This window comes from Contarinia nasturtii, unplaced genomic scaffold (assembly GCF_009176525.2).
Source record: "Contarinia nasturtii isolate CC-2019 unplaced genomic scaffold, AAFC_CNas_1.1 Cnas_scaffold_533, whole genome shotgun sequence".
In the NCBI taxonomy this organism is placed as follows: domain Eukaryota; kingdom Metazoa; phylum Arthropoda; class Insecta; order Diptera; family Cecidomyiidae; genus Contarinia; species Contarinia nasturtii.
The window spans coordinates 1,814,704-1,835,225 of record NW_022197885.1 but is presented as its reverse complement, the minus strand read 5'-3'; the positions used below and the strand labels follow the sequence as shown (position 1 = coordinate 1,835,225).

The 20,522-nt window shown below is 34.1% G+C and overlaps 4 protein-coding genes across 6 annotated transcripts in view; 1 reads left to right on the top strand and 3 right to left on the bottom strand.

Annotated features, from left to right (window-relative positions):
* Positions 1–62: 62 nt before the first annotated feature.
* On the top strand, positions 63–3,022 carry LOC116339489 (tryptophan 2,3-dioxygenase). The gene is made up of 9 exons (XM_031765388.1): positions 63–175; positions 445–608; positions 674–807; positions 1,721–1,761; positions 1,824–2,048; positions 2,126–2,219; positions 2,306–2,555; positions 2,641–2,694; positions 2,761–3,022. Exons 1-9 carry the CDS (start codon positions 141–143, stop codon positions 2,922–2,924), a joined length of 1,161 nt encoding a protein of 386 aa, XP_031621248.1. The 5' UTR covers positions 63–140; the 3' UTR covers positions 2,925–3,022.
* On the bottom strand, positions 2,926–5,687 carry LOC116339488 (N-glycosylase/DNA lyase). Its single transcript, XM_031765387.1, has 7 exons — positions 5,196–5,687; positions 4,412–4,489; positions 4,271–4,286; positions 3,786–4,202; positions 3,610–3,721; positions 3,377–3,547; positions 2,926–3,312 (listed from the first exon to the last, which is right to left on the bottom strand). Exons 1-7 carry the CDS (start codon positions 5,293–5,295, stop codon positions 3,028–3,030), a joined length of 1,179 nt encoding a protein of 392 aa, XP_031621247.1. The 5' UTR covers positions 5,296–5,687; the 3' UTR covers positions 2,926–3,027.
* On the bottom strand, positions 5,273–14,362 carry LOC116339486 (period circadian protein). Of its 2 annotated transcripts, none has more exons than XM_031765381.1 (19): positions 13,994–14,362; positions 12,632–12,718; positions 12,395–12,496; positions 12,229–12,318; positions 12,045–12,146; positions 10,215–10,498; positions 10,118–10,137; positions 9,861–10,049; positions 9,399–9,538; positions 9,022–9,311; positions 8,539–8,895; positions 7,284–8,416; positions 7,007–7,189; positions 6,733–6,837; positions 6,527–6,622; positions 6,341–6,454; positions 6,090–6,284; positions 5,793–6,019; positions 5,273–5,384 (listed from the first exon to the last, which is right to left on the bottom strand). In XM_031765381.1, exons 2-18 carry the CDS (start codon positions 12,712–12,714, stop codon positions 5,819–5,821), a joined length of 3,684 nt encoding a protein of 1,227 aa, XP_031621241.1. In that variant the 5' UTR covers positions 12,715–12,718; positions 13,994–14,362; the 3' UTR covers positions 5,273–5,384; positions 5,793–5,818. The 2 variants fall into 2 exon arrangements, with proteins under 2 accessions (XP_031621241.1, XP_031621242.1); XM_031765382.1 differs by having other exon boundaries at positions 12,229–12,315.
* Positions 14,363–16,202: 1,840 nt separating this feature from the next.
* LOC116339484 overlaps positions 16,203–20,522 on the bottom strand; it is a 34,619-nt gene continuing 30,299 nt past the window's right edge. For both annotated transcript variants that reach the window (XM_031765380.1, XM_031765379.1), the window contains exons 9-12: positions 20,143–20,476; positions 19,478–20,056; positions 18,831–19,382; positions 16,203–18,724 (exon numbers count right to left, since the gene is read on the bottom strand). In XM_031765380.1, coding sequence (XP_031621240.1) covers positions 18,359–18,724; positions 18,831–19,382; positions 19,478–20,056; positions 20,143–20,476 — 1,831 coding nt within the window. In that variant the 3' untranslated portion in view covers positions 16,203–18,358. The remainder of the gene's footprint in view (positions 18,725–18,830; positions 19,383–19,477; positions 20,057–20,142; positions 20,477–20,522) is intronic.

Genomic DNA, 20,522 nt, shown 5'->3' with positions numbered 1-20,522 from the left:
ACTGTAAGTATTGGAAAAACATTTACAATAACAAGAAAATATTCGTTGTACTATCTCAGTTGATTTGAAGCGCGCAACGAAAACACACGAATCGTTTTTGGCTTCTGCGATAGATTTGTGTTAAGAAAAAAGAAAAGAAAATGAGCTGTCCGTATTCTTCAGCATCTATATTGACGTTAGATTTCAATTTAGTTTAAATTTTAGTTTCAGTAGAAATAAAAATAAGTTTGTGGCATACATTGAGTGTTTGAAAAGATAGTGTGCGGGTCAAATGTCATTTAAAATGTGGTGTAAATTTCCGTCATCGTTCAATGATTTATTGTTTAAAGCGGTTTTGAATTGGAATCTTTAATTTTTAAAACAGTTTATTTTACTTGATCCTTGCACACAATCAATAAATTAAGAAATTAACGTTAATTTTATTAATTATTTTCATTCAAATAGAAATGGTGATAATGCGCAAAAAGGTGAAGTGCTTGGTGCAGAAACGGGCATGCTTTATGGCGATTACTTGATGCTTGAAAAAATTATCAATGCACAACGAATGCAATCGGCTGAAAGCAATCGACCCGTACATGACGAGCACTTATTCATTATCACGCACCAAGGTATTAAATAATGCGTTTTATATTTAAAACAAAACCATAACACATTACATGTTTTCACATTCAAGCTTATGAGCTCTGGTTTAAACAAATCATTTTTGAAGTCGATTCAATTCGAGATTTGTTCAATGTGTATGCCGTCGATGAATCACGAACATTGGAAATTTTAAAGCGACTCAATAGAATTGCCATCATTCTCAAGGTAATGAATTATCAATCGTACACGGATCAAGGACCGGTTCGTGCATATTTCCATGCTTGCCTAGATACCAGTGACCGGTTCGCGCATATTTCTATGCTTGCCTAAATACGCTAGGTAGCATAGATATGCTAAGCATAGCCGCAAACGCAACCGACGCATCGCCGTTCACTCTATATGAACAATACACATGTTCGTTTATGCAGACGACCGTGCATATTATGCATACAATATAGCTCGAATCGAATGGTGACGGGTGCGTTGCGGCTTGCGTCTCCGCTATGCTTAGCATAGCTATCAGGCATAGAAATATGCGCGAACCGGTCACTGCTAGATACGCTAGGTAGCATAGATATGACAAGCATAGCGGCAAATGCAACCGACGTATCGCCGTCCACTCTGTATGAACATACACATGTTCGTGTATGCAGGCGGCCGTGCTTTGAGAGACGTACGCATAAGATATAGCTCGAATCGAATGGCATAGCTATCTTGCATAGAAATATGCGCGAACCGGTCCCTGACACGGATTTCTTAATTTAATTTTGTGTAAATAATACATTATGTTACGCGGTGTCTTTATACTAATAATATTGTGGTAAAACATAATACGGGTCTTCTGCATTACATACGGTGGTTATGTTAAGCAAGTAAATTAGAAATGATTCGATCAAGTCGTTTGTGGTTTGATACCGCATATTTTTTGATTGAAATCACAAATTCCAGCATATTATGAATTGAAGCCATTTCGCAGCAAGCGTGTAATAGCATTGTAATTATGTTGTTCTTATCAATTCGAGTTTTTTTTCTCATTCTTAAAAGTACTAAGTCGAAGCCGTAAATATGCACATGATACTCCAAACATTCAATTTCTAATCTCAAATCATATTTCTCACATTACAATCAATGTTTACAGTTGCTCGTGGATCATATTCCAATACTTGAGACGATGACGCCGTAGGTCCATTTTACTTTCGATATTATTTGATTGATTTACGTGAAAATTCACTTATTTCTAGGCTTGACTTCATGGACTTTCGCGATTATTTATCGCCGGCGTCTGGTTTTCAAAGTCTTCAATTTCGTTTGATGGAAAATAAATTGGGTGTGAAGCAAGAAAATCGGGTTAAATACAATCAACGATACCAAGATGTATTTGGTGGCGATTCGAATGCAGTTGATTTAATCATTAAATCCGAAACGGAACCATCATTGTGCGATTTAGTACAAAAATGGCTTGAAAGGTATTTAAAGCGTTCACGAAAAATAAATAAATAAGATAAAACGAACAAGAGTCATGTAGCTCATTTTGAAATTACAGGACGCCAGGACTTGAAGAAGATGGATTTAATTTTTGGCAAAAATTTCAGAAGAATGTTAATGATTTGCTTAACGAGGATGAGAATAAGGCAAAAGTTAGTGTTAGTCAGTACGTTTAATGTAATACATTATAGAGCTTAACATTTTGTATTGAATTCCAAAAATGTGTTTCTTCGAATAGGCCCTAACCGATGAATTTTTGCGCAACTATCGATTGATGGACGTCAATAAGCGACGTGATGTGTATCATACAATTTTCAATCAAGATGCTCATGAGGCGTTGGTTTCACGCGGCGAACGTAAGTTCTCGTATAAAGCCATGCAGGGGGCTATTATGATAACACTTTATCGCGACGAGCCACGATTCAGTCAACCGCATCAAGTGTTAACCTGTTTGATGGACATCGACTCATTTATGACGAAGTGGCGTTGTAAGTGTGATTCTTACCTTCATTTCGATTTTCTACATTGATCGCCCGGTCTATTTTCTGATATTATACTTATGTAATTTTACAGATTCGCATGTCATGATGGTGCAAAGAATGATCGGATCGCAACAATTGGGCACAGGTGAATATTGATCATATATCCTTTATTAAATTATTTCTTTTCATTACTTATTGCTTATATTATTAGGCGGGTCGTCTGGTTATCAATACTTGCGCTCTACACTCAGCGATCGCTATAAGGTGTTTCTCGATTTATTCAATTTATCGACCTTCCTTATTCCGCGCCAAAATATCCCACCTCTAACTGATGAAATGATTGATCAATTATATACGCATAGAAAAAGCAGCTAAATTTTGTGTCGCTTAGCAACATTGATTTATTTGAAATGTCATGGAAAGTTTTTTCTATCACTTGAATTTGAAATAAAACGAATGTTCTACAAAACAAAGTATTCTATTTCTTCTTTCTTTTCTTATTCGTTGAGCATCCATTTTCCTTTGATTCGTTGTCTTTGAATTTAACCAAATCGGCGCAAAATAAAATGGTCTGTGCCCATCCACTTAGCGGTCCGTACACTTCTCGAAAAGCATTACCGATTTCATTGTATAATTTTGGTGTCATCGATTTAATTTCGCGTCCTTTGGGCAAATAATGTTCGGTGGCAATGTTCAAAATGTGGGTGTCAACGGGAATAGCTTCCAAATGGTTCAATGACATCAAACAAATGCAATCGGCCACCTAAAATTTAAATTTTGTTTTAGAAATTGTTGTCAGTGTTGTGATATTTACAGCAAATTTTTACCTTTGGTCCAATGCCAGTCAATTTCATCAGTTCTGCGTGTGCATCTTTATAAGACATATCTTGTACTTTTTGAAACCATTCCAAACCGCCTCTTTCTTTGATTTCAACAGCGGCACGTTGAATAAACTTTGCCCGATAACCGAATGATTCATTTCGTAGCTCTTGTTCCACCTAATTCAAATGTTAAATTTCGAATCAATGTTTTTATTTAAATATGAAAATCATTATCAAACCTTTGGATCAGTCAATTCATCAAAATTTGGAAATGCATGATAGGCAACACCATTCAGATCACATATTTTTGGTCCATAATTTTTGCACAATTTTTCAACCAAACTCGAAATGCTGTGGATGAATGTAAAAAGTCAAAAAATTGGTTGTGTTTTAAAATGAACTCAGATTTGCGTACCGTGAAATGTGATTGTTTTGACTACAAATGAATGAAAATAAGTTTTCAACGGGATCTTGATTGAGCTGACGAATCGCATAAAACTTATTTGACTCAGTTTTGAAATGTTGGTGTGCCGATGACCATTCGGCATAACATTCACTCAGATCAGTATCCAATCGAAAATATGCCTTTAGCAATGATTCATAGTAGTCGATACTATGGAAAAGATTCTTTACATTCTTTTTCTTGACCACTGGAATTGGGATTTTCATTCGAATTTGATGGTAGTAATTCGGTGAGTCGGTTTTTAATTCACCCAAAACGCGGTACAATAGATGATCATTCATTTGTCGCAATTGCCAAACACAATTGGACATCACGCCGATGTAAGATTCATCGGTGAAATTGTCGTCTGGCAGACTTCCGATTTTCCATCTAAAAAATTGTCATTATTATAATTTTATTTAAATGTGAAGAAGACTATGTTACTGAAAAAAAAATACCGAAAACTTTGTCCGCCTTTTTCCATTGTCATATATTACCAACCATCAAAACAGAGACAAAAACATCGGATGCAGAGAGGGAGAAAACAAAATAAAACACTTAAAAATTGTAAGAAACGTCGATGAGCTTCTAATTTTTACCTGTGAGCGTTGCTTTCAATTGTAATTCGCCTTGAGTGCATTTTAATTTTTGCCACAAATTTCGATTCATTTTTACTCCTGGAAAAATTGTTTCAAACGAATATTCATACACAACAAAACTGAAGAAGAAAATTGCGCTAAATTTGACACTTCACACAACTGTCAAAGTCAATCGTATATTGTGCAGGGTTCAACAAAACAGAGAAAACTCTTAGCGAGTTTGAAACGACGTTAAGTTTTAAAAAAATATCAAAAAATGCAAATTAATGACAAATTATCCTTTTATTTGTTTATGTTTTGTAATATTCAAAAAAATATTCATTTACTTATTCCTAAAAGATATTCGACTACAACAATTCAAATAAATAATAATGAAAAAATATTCTTTTTTCTTTTGTTGATAAAAAATTGAGGGAAAAAAAATGAACAATATGAGCTTCATATCACTTGTATCAACAATAAAACACAAACCATTGAAGAAGACAAAATGAAATGTGCCTCAGAAAAAGCAAAATAAAGATTAATCATTTATAAAGCACCATATATTGACAGGTAATCGATTCGTAAAACTCTATTCTATTGATATTATACAAAAAGTTAAATCATCTTGTATGAAGATGAAACTATTACTTTTTGGAAAACTTAGAAAGAGTAGTCATAGCTTTTGGCCAGGGACAAAGTCTGGAAACGCTATATGCCTGCTGCACCGAGTAGTCTACACTTGCGGTCAGTTTAGGTTCAGATGCACAATGGTTATTTGAGAAAAAAAAATCAGAGCATTTACCTCTATTTGCTAGGGGTTCAAAAGGTCCGATTAGCCACTCGTTGAAAAACGGATTTGAAATTGGCCCTTCGAAAAATTGCACTTTTGAGCAATATAACATGCTCTTTACATTTGCAATGAGACGAAACTGTCCCCTTAAAAATTTCGAAGTATTGAAAACTAGCCCTTTTGGTTTGTCAACTTCCGAAGCTACGTATGAAAAAGAGTAAACGAAAAATTATTATATAAACCTTGTATATCAGTAATGTGCGAAGGGGTGATTTCGATTCGAAACATTTTTCGCTAATTTCTTTGGCAGGGATTTTGGAAGAGCTTCTTTTTTAGATTTTATTTGTTTTTATGAGAGAAAATCTTCAGATTTGCTACGGTTTTTAGCCAAGCGAAAAATATTTCAATTTGCTAAGGATTTTTGAGATGTTTTTTTTTTGGAAGTCAATTTTTTCTCTATAGAGTGGAGTCAAAAACCCTTTTTTTCCAAAATCAACCCCCCCAAAAAAAATTTGGTCGCACATTACTGTTGTAAATCCTATTCTATCCTTAAAAATTGTTTAACACCAACAATATATAATTTTATAAAATTAATATAATCTGAATTACTTAATGCAACTGTGTGGGAGAAAAATTCACATCTCAAGTGGTGCATTTTCTTCGTATATCAAAGACATTTGACTGAAATGAGTATTTTTTCGATTTTTCGACATATTTTCTTCGTCTTCACTGCTGTTGCTGGGTGTATCGCCTAGAGCTATTGTGGCTACTTTGCCTTGATTTTCCAAATCCAATTCAAAATACAATTGATCCAACTGCTCGTTCACCATGCCCGGCTGAAATCAAAACAATTCATTTTTTGATAAAAATGTTACCATTAAAATTTATTTTATTATTGTATTTTACCTGATTTATATCTTTCAGAACTCGCATATCTGCCTGCAGTGTGTCTTCGAGTTCTCTGGCTCTCAGTTGATATCTGAAGATGAGATCGGGCGTCACTTCGATATTTTTCATCCAGTATGGAAGTGACGAAGTCTTCGCACATTTTTCAAACTCATCGGTTGTTTGATTTTCTTTACTGGCGGCCATTGTGTCGTCCTATTTGAAATCATACGCAATAATAAGTCATTAAAGAAAAATATTCAAAAAATTACCTTCGACGTTTTATCCGACTCCCATGATTCATCGGTGCGATGTTGTGAATCGAAAAAGCTTGAGCTAAAACTAGAATTCGATGCATCCAACTCTTCGTTGTTGACCTCTTTCATCTAGAATAGTAGCCATATTTGAAATTCAATTGAAATAACGAAAGTATTTTTCTGAATAATGTCAATAATTACATTTGCCCATGGTTTAACCAATAATTTTGGTGTCTTTTCGCCGGTGTTTGTCGACAAATTAACCGGTTCGACATTTTCAATGTTATTATATAGCACCTAATCTCCATTGTAAACGCAATGGAAAGAAGACAAATAAAAAGGCAACAATACAATAAAAATGAATTGCACAGTCAAAGAGCATATAACTTTTCGATATAAATACTTGCCATGTTCGGTTGTTGATTGGGCATTTTCCAAATGGCATGATGCGATGTTGATGGTGTTAGCGAAACATTGGTTTCGTCACCAGCCTGTGTTGTGGTAATCATTTTCTAAAAGAACAATTAAATAAGGCTCGATCGAATGATTTGGATTGAATCAAACACGCGCATCGAATAAAAACAATTTAATTAGTCATTTTAAAGAATACTCATGTCAATCAATGTGAAAATAGCTTGTGAGTGTGAAAAAAGCGATATAATTGAATAAAAAAATACAAACTTGTGGCATGAGCAGTGGTTGGTATCCAGTCGGTGCATATGGATAAGTCATATTTTGATGGACAAACGGTCGTGACTGATGCATTGAATTTTTCATATAGTTAAGTGCATACGGATTCGGTAAATTGGTCGAACTTCCATTCGGTTGAAATTTCACATTTTCAGCCACGTTGTCATTTAATTTCTTCAAAAATAAAAATAATTTCAATTTGATTTCACTTTAAGTTTTATCACATGCATTTCTTTGAAACAAAAAGAAAATAAAAATAAAAAATTACCGGTTCCGATTTTAAAATGCCATTCGAATTTATCGGTGACATATAATATCGCGGTGTGGAGAAATGATTCGAAAGTAAAAATTGATTGTAACTTTTCGGCATAGTATTGGTTAGAACGCTATTTTGAGTGGTTGAGGCATTCACCGAAAATGGGGGCCATAAATGAACGGCTTGCACTTTGTTACCAATTGCATGATTTGTACTCGATCGCTTATCATTATTGGAATTTTCTAGTTTTTTCGTTTGTGCTTTTGATTCATCGTTTTGTGCGTTTTTGGCTGTCCCATTCGATGGGTATCGATGTTCATGCTGATTTTGTGACTTTGAATTTTTCGTCATTTCGTTTCCCGAATCGTTTGGCCAGCTACGTTTAATCGGTTGATTTCGTGTTGCCGGACTAGTGCATTTGTCTGGTGCTTTTTTCTTATCAATAATTCGGGTGCGATACTTTTTATGATTTTTTACCATTTGCACTTCCATTTGGTCGGTGTGGCGTGAAACTAGCGCTTCGGTCAGCTCCGCCACATTTTTTTTATTTGTTTCATTGTTACTGGTGTTGCTGGTATTTGTGCTTTCATATTGTGGGCTGTCGCTGCTCGAATTAAATGAACCACCACTTTCTTCGCCACATTGTTGAATCGGACTTAGCATTCGATCTTTTTCATTCATTGGCACATGATCAATCTGATATGGAAGCGATTTAAATTCGTTCGGTACGAATGTCGGTTGAACACTGTTGAAAAAACGATTTAGATTTTCAAAGTAATTCAGTTGATTGTAGGTCGGCGGTGTTTCTGATGAAGTTTTGCTATCGTCATGATTACTATGATGATGTGGTGAAATTTCGCCAAGCATTACTGATCCATGTTCAGATGCGGCCGCATCGCATTCCATTTCCAAATCCAATTTTAACTCTTGCTTTTTGACGCCAATCAATAAACTCTCCATGAAATGGGCCAACGCTTGACAACGCTTTGACACCTGTTGTTTAACACTATCCGATGGATATGGCACCGGCTCTGACAATAACTTGAGTAATTCTACTTTCAATTTGACTGCTTTTTCCAAAATGTCGTTGGGAAATTTGCACGCATACTTTCCGGTTTTTGTGAATATATCACAGTACTTTGGACCTGTTTAAAATGTAAAATCCAATAAAAACTTTGAATAAAACGAATACGATGAAGAAAAATGAAGGAAGAAGTAAAATGTAAAAGTAAGTACTTGCAATGCTATTTAAAAAAATACTATCTACCTCTTGATACGCAATGATCCCCAGTTACAAATTCCAGTTTTCTCGACCATGGATTAAAAACTCTTGTCCATTCCGTTTCCAATGTGATGTAGCTTCCGTTTTTGATAAGAAAACGATATGGAGGCGCCGATACACGTCCATCCGACACTTTTGTATTTTTCATAAGCATTTCGTAAGCCGTTTTCAATAGTATCATATCTTCTGGGTGAAAAAAATCCAAAATTGATTTTCCGATAATATCTTGTGGCATATAACCAACTGCAGCCACTGAACAGCCATCGATGTGGACTAAAATACCAGCAGCCGTGTGACGTGTGGAAAATTTCGCATTCTGATTTTTCATGGCTTCATCGGGAACTATGGTGATTTTTGTTTTGTTTTATGAAATGAAATTGTGCATTTATTAAATTTACGACACTTTTTTGTTGCAAAGAGGTTGCAATCGTAGGATGAAATCAAAACTATGAATTTTTTAAAACAAACCTTTGTAGATGGTGGACAATGCAATGGCACAAATGATGCGAAGACCATAATTATCATCCGATGCTGAAACAGAACTCGACGGCATTTCAGGTGCTTTACGGAATATCAACTTAAATGGTTTGTAGGAAATTGGTTTATTTTTAACAGCGAATCCACATGTATCGAAACCACGATAGCATCTCAGTCGTACGTACAATGGAGTTTTCTCGAAACTACTTTGTCGTAAATAGCCTTCTTTCAATGAAATATGATCAATGTAGCTAGATGTAATTTGACTAGCAAAAGTTGGCCTAGAAGAAAATGGTAAACCTTATTGATTTGTTTTACATTGAATGAGTTTTTGGAAGAAATTTTGTGATTGGTGCAAGTTGACGTACCGATCTTTTGGATGAATAAATTCGATGAATGCCCGACCCAGCCATATGTCTTTTGGAAATCCAAGACTATCGGTAAGATTAGCCGTTGTGGACAGTATTACGCCATCGTGCATTGATATTGCACAACAAAAACTTTCTTGCTGCAAATGTTAAAATAAACCATTTTATATAAGTCAAAAACTGTAGTATTTCTAGGATTAACTTGAAATTACGTAAAATCATAGACTTATTCATTTTATGGCTTTGATTTATCAATTGAATGAAACATATCCATGCAAATAATGGCAATGTGCAACCGAATTTATTATTATTATAAAAAGATATTGAAACAAAAGATCACTTTTGTTCACGCATTGCTTTCTAATCGCTAATTATATAAAAGCATTCTTCCAAACTATTACTATATATATAGATTTCACTCCACGCGACCGAAAGGTTTCTAAGCAAAAATATAGTACTTACACTCGGATTGACTGTTCGATGATCGGTAGTTTGTGATAAAATGTTATCAACCTCTAAATCATTTGGTGAACCGGCTGATTTATCCATAGTCGAATTGAATTCATCTGTATTTTGATCGGAGACTTCATTTGATTCAGATGAATTCAAGGGTATGGTATCTTGAATTGGTTTATTATCACATGGTTTTTCCTGCAGTAACGAGAAAAGAATCTTTTTTTTATTATTTCGAAATTTAATTTAAAAAATGTAATGAATACCTTCTGCAAAGAATCAGGTTCTAAATTTTCAAATGAAGTAAAAGAAAAACCAGTTGAGAAACAAAAGTTGTTGTATGAGTATATCGATTGTGTTTACCTGTCGTTTGTTTTTCCGGCGCAATTTCAATGATCCGATTAATTTTATTTTCAGTATTTGATGGTACTTCTTCTAGATTATTTGTGCCTGAAGTGAGTGTAGTCTGTGGTTCGAATGCCGGTGACGTAGCTTTGTCGTTGGTTGGTTGTGACTTTATTTCTTGGACCGGTTCGATTGGACGAATCTGTATTTGTTTTGTTTTCGCCTTCTTTTTTCGTCCTTTATTTTTGCTACGTTTCATTTCTTTTATCGTTGTCAGCTCAGCACTATTGCCGCTACTCGCACTTTGAGCAAAAAGAAGACGAACAGAATTCTCATTTAATTAAATCGTTAATATTTAGTCATATATTTAAATTCCGAATTATCAAAATTGCGTCTTAAACCGTCCAACAGAATGTAGAATTATTTAAATAAAACACGTGCCTTGTTATTTCTACGTCAAAGATGGCAAAATTTTGCTATATATCCTGTAGAAATGTTGAAACCACGTCGCGATGGCAATTTTCAGTTTATTTTTTTTAGCTATTTTAAGTCGCGGCAAGGATACTAATTAAAATGGTTCGTTAATTGAATCAAGGGTATAGAAATCTGACAAAGTTCGTAACTATGAAACACCCAGTTTGCAATCAAATCAAGTGAAAAATAAGATATATGCCTTGTTTCATTTAACCAAGAAATTAGACATTTATGATTTGTATGGTAATTTCACTTCAAAGTTTTCCCAACAATGAAACAATTAAAATATACGCGAGCGATTTATTAGAACTAAATCACGTAGCATAGCATTTAAATATTTAATTATTTTATTTCTATGGTTTAATCACCAATCGTTAGTCCAATATTAAAACGTATATTCAAGTAGAAATATTGCGACAAGCACAAAAAAAATGCATTCAACGTTATGTAAGGAGATGAGATCGAATTGAATTGTTCACCATCATGGCATTTATATAACCTGTAATTGTGCACAAGAGTTTCACTGAATAAAAGAACCTTGCTTATCGCTACGGCAGTTTATGTTCATGTTGTTTTCGATTTCAATATTATTCTCACCGTATTTTGAATTCAAGCTAGTTTACAAGCGTTACAAATGGCACAATAATAAGATAAATCCAATGAACATTTGCAGTCATGGGCCATGGGGTGGCTTTTCTTAAAATAGAATCAATTGCGATTGAATGCTTTTCTGAAAATACGTTTCGTAATCATGTTGCCCCATTTGATAATAAAGTGGAATCAGCAAGCAAAGCGGCAAATTTACCACAAGTCTGCGTGCCTGATAAATGCTTATATAAAAGAAAAATTCCAGTATAATCTCTTTGTTTAATTTCATTTGATCATTATTATTTGTCGTTTGCAAAATATACTTCAACATGTTGATTGAATCGGAAGCATTTTCTCTCTAAAATTAGATCCATCATCTCCATTGGTTTCACATCCATGCCCACCCGTAATCACGTTGTTAAACATTCGTTTGTCGTGACTATTTTCGAAGCGTGTGCTTCTTATTAAATGACAACTCTACATATAAATATATACATACTTCTAAAATTGTTTTATTCGAGCTTTATTTGAAATAAGTTGCGATTCATCATAGTCGTCTCGCACCGAGACACGAGTTTCTTCTTTCAAGCGTATGTAACTTGATAGCAATGATTTAACGTGTGTACATTTTTTTTATTCTTGTCAAATTGTTGTGTATTAACTGTGTGTAGTACACGTTTTTAATTTGAAACGAATAAAGTTGACTGCGCTCATTTCAATCGGCTATTCCTTTAAGATCCGTTTTCGTGTGTATATTTAATGGATTGATTTCATAAAATTAATTACCTATTTTCAGCTTGAGCCACTGATATTGATTGTGATTGCTTGCCACCGTATCCACTGCTGCCCGATGAATTACTTCCGCGCATTTGACATTGTGAACTCTCACTTTTTAAATGAAAACATTCAAGTGGACCATTTTATAAAAGGAACTAATTTTACAATTAAGCACTCTCACACACAAACATACCTGCTCAATGAGCGACTGTTACTTTGTGAATACGCTGAATCAACAGCATTTGCAATCTCTGTTTTAGACGTACTGTCTTCCATGGTTCTGCTGGCAAAATAGGAAAAAAATAAATGGATTAATCCAAACATCATCATCGCTTTTTTCAAGAGCGACGTTTGCATACTTTATATCTTTTTCAGCTGTTGTTGATAATATCGCTTTTCCACCATATCCACTGCTACCCGATGATGAATTGCTGCCAGTTGTACGAAAGTTTGAGTTTTCACTATTTGAAATAAAAAATTCAAATGGATAAATTAAGAATTTTGGTTATATCATTGTGCAAGTGCTTTGAAATGACTTTAACTTGATCATACGAAACGATATTTTGTAATTGTATTCTCTAAAAATTTTAACAAACCTATTTGATCGTGGAGCATTGCCTTGTGGCCGTGTCTGGTCAACAGCATTGCTTGATGATGTTTGCGGAGTGCTTTCATCCATGATTCTATTCGAACAATAAATTGCAAAAAGGTATTTTACTATGAGTGTGGATAATTGTACGTCGGTTTTTTTTCTATTGTCGTTGGGTGACCTCTTACAAATAAAATGAAATCTGTTATTCACTCTGTCACATAACAGCATTATAATAGTGGCACACAATTTATTTTGTTTAGTTGTTGTTGTTGTCTAATCGGTGGGGAATTGGCACGAGAAAAACATGTTGTACACATTTGTCGCCTCGTGATTTTGAATCTGAAATCCTCATAGCAACCGCTTTACATTAATTTCAGTGTTCAAACACGTATTTTAAGGAAAATTTCCAAAGTATCGTGAATTTTCATATTTTGGCTTATAAATTTTAATATTGAAATTTCATTTCAATTAGTTTTGATTTATACCTTGGCAATCGTTAAACAGTATTTATAATGCTTTCATTGCCCATATATTCACACGAATTCACATTTCTATTGTGACAAAAAAAGTCACTGAAATTGATTTGGTTTTGCTTTGACACTGTCATTCTTATATCACAAGGCAACATGTGTGAGGACATAAGCCATAACGTGCAATGGCTTATTCTTTCCATCAGTCACATAAGCATTTTTTTTTTTGTTGGAAGAAAAAAAACATCGAAACAACACAATAACAACAGACAATAGCAGCACAATTGTGTGTTCATCCGTATTTTCTTTTCACTCCAGTTTTTATAATTCGTATCGATCAAAGATTCCATACAGTTTGACCGTAAACATAACAAGCCGACAAATTACGATTGTAGAATTGTACCATCGCAATGTACACGTGCACGTCGAGAGATTATAGTGCAATAATTAAAGCGATTACTTACCAAGCCGTTCAAAAGCTCATAAAATAATTTTCATCAGAGCTGGGTTCGGGCTAACGAGTCAGTTACTGTGATTGCTGCTAGTCAAAGTACATATGGCACATTGACGCCGTATGCTACTACAAAAACAGTCAATTATTCGTCAGCAAAAAACCAGTTAGCAAGGGCCCAAGTATGATTTTCATACGAAATGGCGTTTTAGCGGCATGGTGTAATATATTTCATAGGCCGTTTAGCAATCGAAAAGACGATGCGGTATGACAAGGAAGGCAATATCCCGGATTAATAATTTTTTTAACAACTGTATGAGTGAAAATGTAATGCGTGTTTGATAGTCCACAGACAAGGAATATTTTCAAAACTATGTCAATCATGGTAGCTGAAATTGAAAGCTTAAAAAAATCGACAGAATATTTTACATAAAATCGTACTCACCTCAAATTTGGATTTAGGGCACAGATTCAAATTTGCTAAGTTTAATAATTTCGTGTCACACTTAAGTAAATGAAACTTGAGCGAAAATCAATTTGACATAACTGTCGATTTGCCAACACGAAAAATGATGATGAATGAACAAATGTTCCAGTTAAATGATTGGCACGTGATTGGTTCATTAGTAATCAAATTCGACAAAATAATTATCACTACAATCAATTGATAGGTAACTTTTTTCTTTAAATTCCACTTTTGGCCACCGATTTTGAGAAAGGGTGTAATTATTCAAAGATTAATGAAAAACTAATTTATTTTAGAGTCATTCAATTCAAATGAAAAGTTCAAACTGGATTCTTTTTTTCTTATTTTGATTTCAATTCAAATTTTTAGACGACTTATTTCAGAAATGAATGCAATTGAAATATGATATCAAACACACGATCACATCAAAACACACAAAATCTTTTCACTAAAAGTCATTAAACGCTTGAAAGAAAATATATTTCAACAAATATAACTGAAAATCACTTTGAAATCTGAGGAGAATTCTGTGTCCATTATACTATTTTCTACACTATTTATATTGTATATGAATTTTGTTTCAAATTAATTTTCTCTTTTGATGCCTTTTTCTCTGGTGATTTTTTTTCCACAAATTTAATATATGTAAATAATTTTTGATTGCAAATTATAAACAAAATCACTATCTACTTAAAATGTTTCACGCTAAACGCTAAAAATACGTCTGCTTTGCATGAGCGTTGAATTATAACTGATTTCAAGTTAAATGCAATATCGTTACTATTGGATTGTCGAGCTTACTGATTGTACACATTGGTTGAACGGTGGAAAATGTGTACAGCATATTTAACGGTGTATTCAAATCTCAATATACGAATAACAAACGAAAGCAGAAACATAGGACACGGGGCGAATGAATCGAGAATTTTTGCGCATCAGATTTGATCGGCATGAGAGTATATATTCAACAAATACAATGGGCACTTCAGTCTCAGTTATTTAAAATCAACCATTGTTTGGAGCCGCTGTGTATCGGTTTTTGTTCTAGAAATACGAGAAAACTTTTTAATTATAAATGAATGCACGCGAATGTAAATAGAACAGCGACAAAGAAAAGTCGTGGTGAAATTGAAACCCTGAACGGTTGATATAACGTTTTGCAGAGAGACACGTATCGAACAACGTGACAAACAATACCAAAAATTGCTTACCTCGTCTCTGTTTTGTTGTTCGCTATCTCACTCCCTCTTCACATGCCATAATATTTTTTGTGCTGCGTAGATGAGCATATAACCGCCGTACAATACAACTTCAATCAAACGCATATATGGACATCGGACATGGCCATTTAATATTTATCGTAACACGTGACGTCATTAAATCAGTAATTCACTTCATTCATTCAACGTTGACCATATATTGGTGTTATGACACGCTTTTTTATTCGGAAGCAATGGATTGCATTTTCGCCAACAATTGCATACAATAAAAAAAAGAGAATTCGTTTGCAATTTATTAGGCAACTGACCGTTCATGGCTTTCTTATGCAAATTGTGTGGAGAGGAGAAGAATATACTCATTTCCGCTGGAAAAATGTATATCAATTGGTACAAATCACCCAATTTCGATCAGATGATAATCTGTTGAATTTTACATGATGTGTAGCACAAAAATCATTCACGTATTGGCATGATTTTCATGAAAATTGATGTATTTTGACTTACATTCAGGCTCAAATACTTTTAATTGTAAATTATCATTCTCACCGATACGATTTGACTTTTGATCTGAAAATATTCGATTTTAATTGAAAAATACTCAAAATGAATCATTTTTTCGGCGTGAATCATAGGTGTTGACGAGGATTAACCCCCTACCCCGTAATCGAGTGGAATCAAAAACCCATTTTTGTTAGAGGTTTTGCGGAGAGAACCCCTTTTACACTAAAAACATAATCAAAATGAAGGAGGAGGAGCGCTCTAAGGATGAGCAATGAAAAGCAGAGCTCCTTCTCAGTGAAGCAAAATAAAATGGATAAACGTGATTAATAAAACATCAATATATTGAATCATTTGCCATTTTTATTGAATCAATCAATGTTTTTTTTTTTTTGGTTTTTCGCTAAAATTAATTTTACATAAATTTAAAAATTACATTAGATTCTTTCATTTGTTGCGAATCAATACAGTTTTTTTTTCTTGCGATTCTTATAAGTTGAGATATTATTTTGTTTGTTGTTTTATGTGATTGAGTTTATTTATAATAGTAATGCAATATATAATTCGACTGAATGTGTGCTTAAACACACATAAAACTTGCGTGAAACTTCTCTCCTAATTATTCAATACTCTCTCATTTGCTTGCAAATTGTTATACATTTTTCTTCAGTAAAATGCTTTGTGAATGTTAAGTACTTTGAATGTTAATCTTATGCTATAATATATTCAATTCAATTCATGAATTATTATTGTATTCTTCATTTTTAAATGCTTCACAAAAAAATAGAATCAATCACTAAATCTAATTGTTGTGTTTGCTAAATTTCTTTATATATTTATAATTTCTATTCCAAATTTTCATTTTTTTTTTGTCTTCTCTTGTGTTTTCGTTTTATGTCAACAAACAATATATTGTATGTATATATATATAGTAATAGATTTTTATTATTTTATGCGATCTGTGACTTGGTTCAAAATCCACGCTATACCATCCGACTAATTCGATTTTTCCGTATTCAATCTAGATTTGTTCAAAATTGGATTTATTTTCGATCTCGACCATCAATGCCGTTGATGTCATCCTCCTATGAATTTATATTTATAATAATGAATGCTTCCGTTTTTTCTGGAAAGGTGATCGCATTCAGAGGCTGCAAATCACTCTATAGATAACAATAAATTAGCAGTATTTTGAGATCCTAATGACAACAGGAAACTAAACATTTATCGATAGAGTTAGAGGATATAATAATAGAATAAAATATAATGCGATTTTTGATTTTGTGTGCGTGCTTGAAATGTGTCCAAATATTTGAAACGAAACGATGGCATGCTCTAGCCTTTAGTTTGATATACTCGTATTCCAAAGTGTATGAGGGATTTTCATAGACTTCATTTCGATTAAATACTCTATGCCAACACAGAGAATTTGGTATACTCAATGTTGTCTATAGAAAACAAAAACGATGATAAACAAAAAATACTTTCAAGCCAATTTTTCTTCGCCAATTTCATAATTTTTGGCCAATAAATTTGTTTTTTTTTTTTAAGATAAATATGCTCAATTTTTGTTTTAAACACATAACAAGATAATAGATTTTAATTTTTTTTTTTGGAAATTCGGTTTAAGAGTATAGTGCAAGGGTTAAAAATAAAAGAGATTTCAAAAGTGTGATGTTAAGTTTGATGACCAAAGCAATTTACATCTGACTTTGCAATAGCACAAAGCGTAGAGTAAATTAAGTGTTCGTTTTGATATAACCATCAACAGATTATTGATGTATAGAAAGTGTGTAATGCAATAGAAAGAAGCAGATATCATCTTAAGAGAGAGGGAAATTTCTTTTAAAACGAAACTGAGTACCGCCAGTTGAAGACGGCGGTATTTCTATTCTTTCAAAAGACGTATTTTTGTCGCGGTTGAGAGATTAAAATTGGCACTTTTGCTTCACCATTTTATTGTTTATCTCAAATAATGCCCCATGACCAGAATTTGTCTGTTTGTGTTTCATACTATTTTATAGTTAAATTTCACATCTGTTTTATAATATTTTCTTCTATTTATTATTATTATTATCAATATAGAAAACAGACTTCTATTGATCTTCTTTCTTTCTTTCACTAAGAAAGAATAAACACGTTTACACATTTACAATAATAAAATGTGATGCAGATCATTCTCTCGAGTTGTACACTCTAGTATTTCTATTGTACGTATTGAGTACATGCCAAATATGTCAAACTATTTAAATCGAACACAAATTCATTTTCCATATTTGATATTTTCCCTCTCGAATTTTTTTTTGCAAACAATTTGAATTTGAGTTAAGCTCATGAACACAAATCTATAATACAACTGCTTCAATGAATCGATCTTTTTTTTCTTCAAAAAATACACCTTTAAAAAGATTCGTGCACGCGCGAAAAAAATCTCACTCATAGCTTTGACTACGTATCATTTCGAACTCATCAATTTTATGTAAAAAAATCAATGAGTTTTTTACATGGTTCTGTTTTGGCACTAGCTGTTTGAAATCTATTTGTTATATATATATAAAAAAAATTAAGTATGATGCGATTGGTTTGTATGTCGCTTAAAAATGATCGACTTTTTCTAAATCTTCGATCAAACATTCATGGCATAAAAAACAGCCCCTTGTTGTGCTGTGGTCGATGTATTTGAGGTTTGTGTATTGTTTGCCGTTGATGTCACCGTGCCCACACTGTTTGGTATCAATGTACAATCGGATTGTGATACGCTTGCCGCAGCACCTTCTGGTGCTCCCCGTTCGGTATATTTAACAGCAGCTGGCACTGATTGATCTTGAATATAACCGTAAGCTGGACGATTAGCTGCATTCATTTGTGTTTGTTGCCGTGTGGCCGTTGCGTACTGTGCATAGGCTGGTTGATTTGCATTTCCGGTTACCACATGCAATTGCATTCCTGGTAACGGATACCCGATTGGCACACGAATCGTTTGTTGTGTAACCTATTCGATAATGCGAAAATAAACATAAAACGAAATATTTTTTTTATTATTATTGTTATCATTTAAAATGTGGATTGTGTAAATTTTGATCAACTACTCCATTCACCTGTTGATATTCTAAAATATTTTGGTGTTGAAATTGTTGTGCGGCAATTTGATCAGCTGCAAAATGTGCGTATGTGTCTGTATTATATGGAATTAATACCATTGTTTGATGATAATTTCGCAGTGGTGGAGGCGATTCGGGTCGTCGTGTTGGGCTACGTGCTGCAATTGTTTGACCATAATGCTGTTCCATTGCGACACCCTGACAATTTTGATAAATGGTTGACTCTTCTTGATGAAAACTATGACGGGCTGCATGAATTGGCAAATGTTGAAAGTATGTGGCCGGTGTATTGGCTGGCAAACTGTTTCGTTGCGCCTGCTCTTGATAGTATGCATTCCAAGTTGAAATATTCTGTTGATGCACAATGCTAGCAATTTGTTGTTGCGTTTGTGGTTGTTGTTGCATTTGTATTTGCTGTTGTTGTTGCTGCTGTTGCTGTTGCTGTTGTTGTTGTTGATGTTGCTGTTGTTGCTGCAACAATTTCGATTGAAGTGATTGAGTGTTCGCCTTTGGCAACGTATTTGATTGACCACTTTTACGGGGTAGTAACTAATTTTCAGAAAATTAATGTGTTTTATTAAATTAATAAAAATTTTATCATCTGATTGTCACGGAGTGTGTTATGTATTTGAAAATTCACTTACCGGTGGCGGTTTTGAAACGGAAGTATTAGATAATTGTGTTTGCATCTCTTGCAGCATCTCTTCATTGGATCGTGGCTTTATACCGCGAACCGATGGCCGATGATTGAAACCATAGTCATTTTGTTCATCATCATCATCGGAGCCAGCATTTGACGTGGGCACCGATGTGGTTGTCGATGTTTCTTGATTGTATCGCTTTTTAATGCGTTCGGTACGTGTGGCATCTTGCTGAGCAAATGCGGCTAATTCATCGTGTTGCTCTTGACCTGGTGTGCCGGCGATTACATCAGGTGCCACTTTTTTCGCATCATCATTTTGTAATATTGCATCAATGTCACCAATGCTATATTCCGAACAACGTGAACTACCAGTTGAATTGCGGTCACCCGCAGCTAATGAATAAAATGACATATCGTCTCTTTGGCCAGCCACACATGCAGTTAACGGTGCCAATGTACTTAAAAATTGGCGACGTGAATCGCTTGGTCGCACTGCTTGCAGTTGATTGTTTGCATTTGGTAAATGGGAACCCATTCCAAGGTCAGGAGCCGATGGACAACGACAATCTTGTTGCAATTGCTAAAACACAAAGACACAACCAATTAAAAAATTTAACTATTCAAAATAGATGCAGAGATGGAAAAAGAATGGTAAATGTCCCCTACCTGAGGTAGGATAACAATTGGATTTTCATCAGCCTCTGGAATGCGCTCTTGACGTTTCTCTTTGTGGAAGATATCAGTGATTCTTTTATAAGCCGAAATTGAGCTATTTGATGAACTAGATGCCGTTGAAATTGGTGAGATACTTTTGTCCGTATGCACATATTTTGTGACTTGGGATTGTGGATTTTCTTCACCCGTTGGACTACTTCGTCGTTCAAGCTGTTTTCTGCCATCATTTTTAATCGTTGCATTCTCATTTGGTGGTTCGTCAACATCGCAAGTTAATTGACGAATACGCTCTTCTAGCGATGTATTTGGCTTAGTTGCCTTTTTCCTATCGAACATAAATATAAATATAATTTTCAATCTCTGAAGTTATC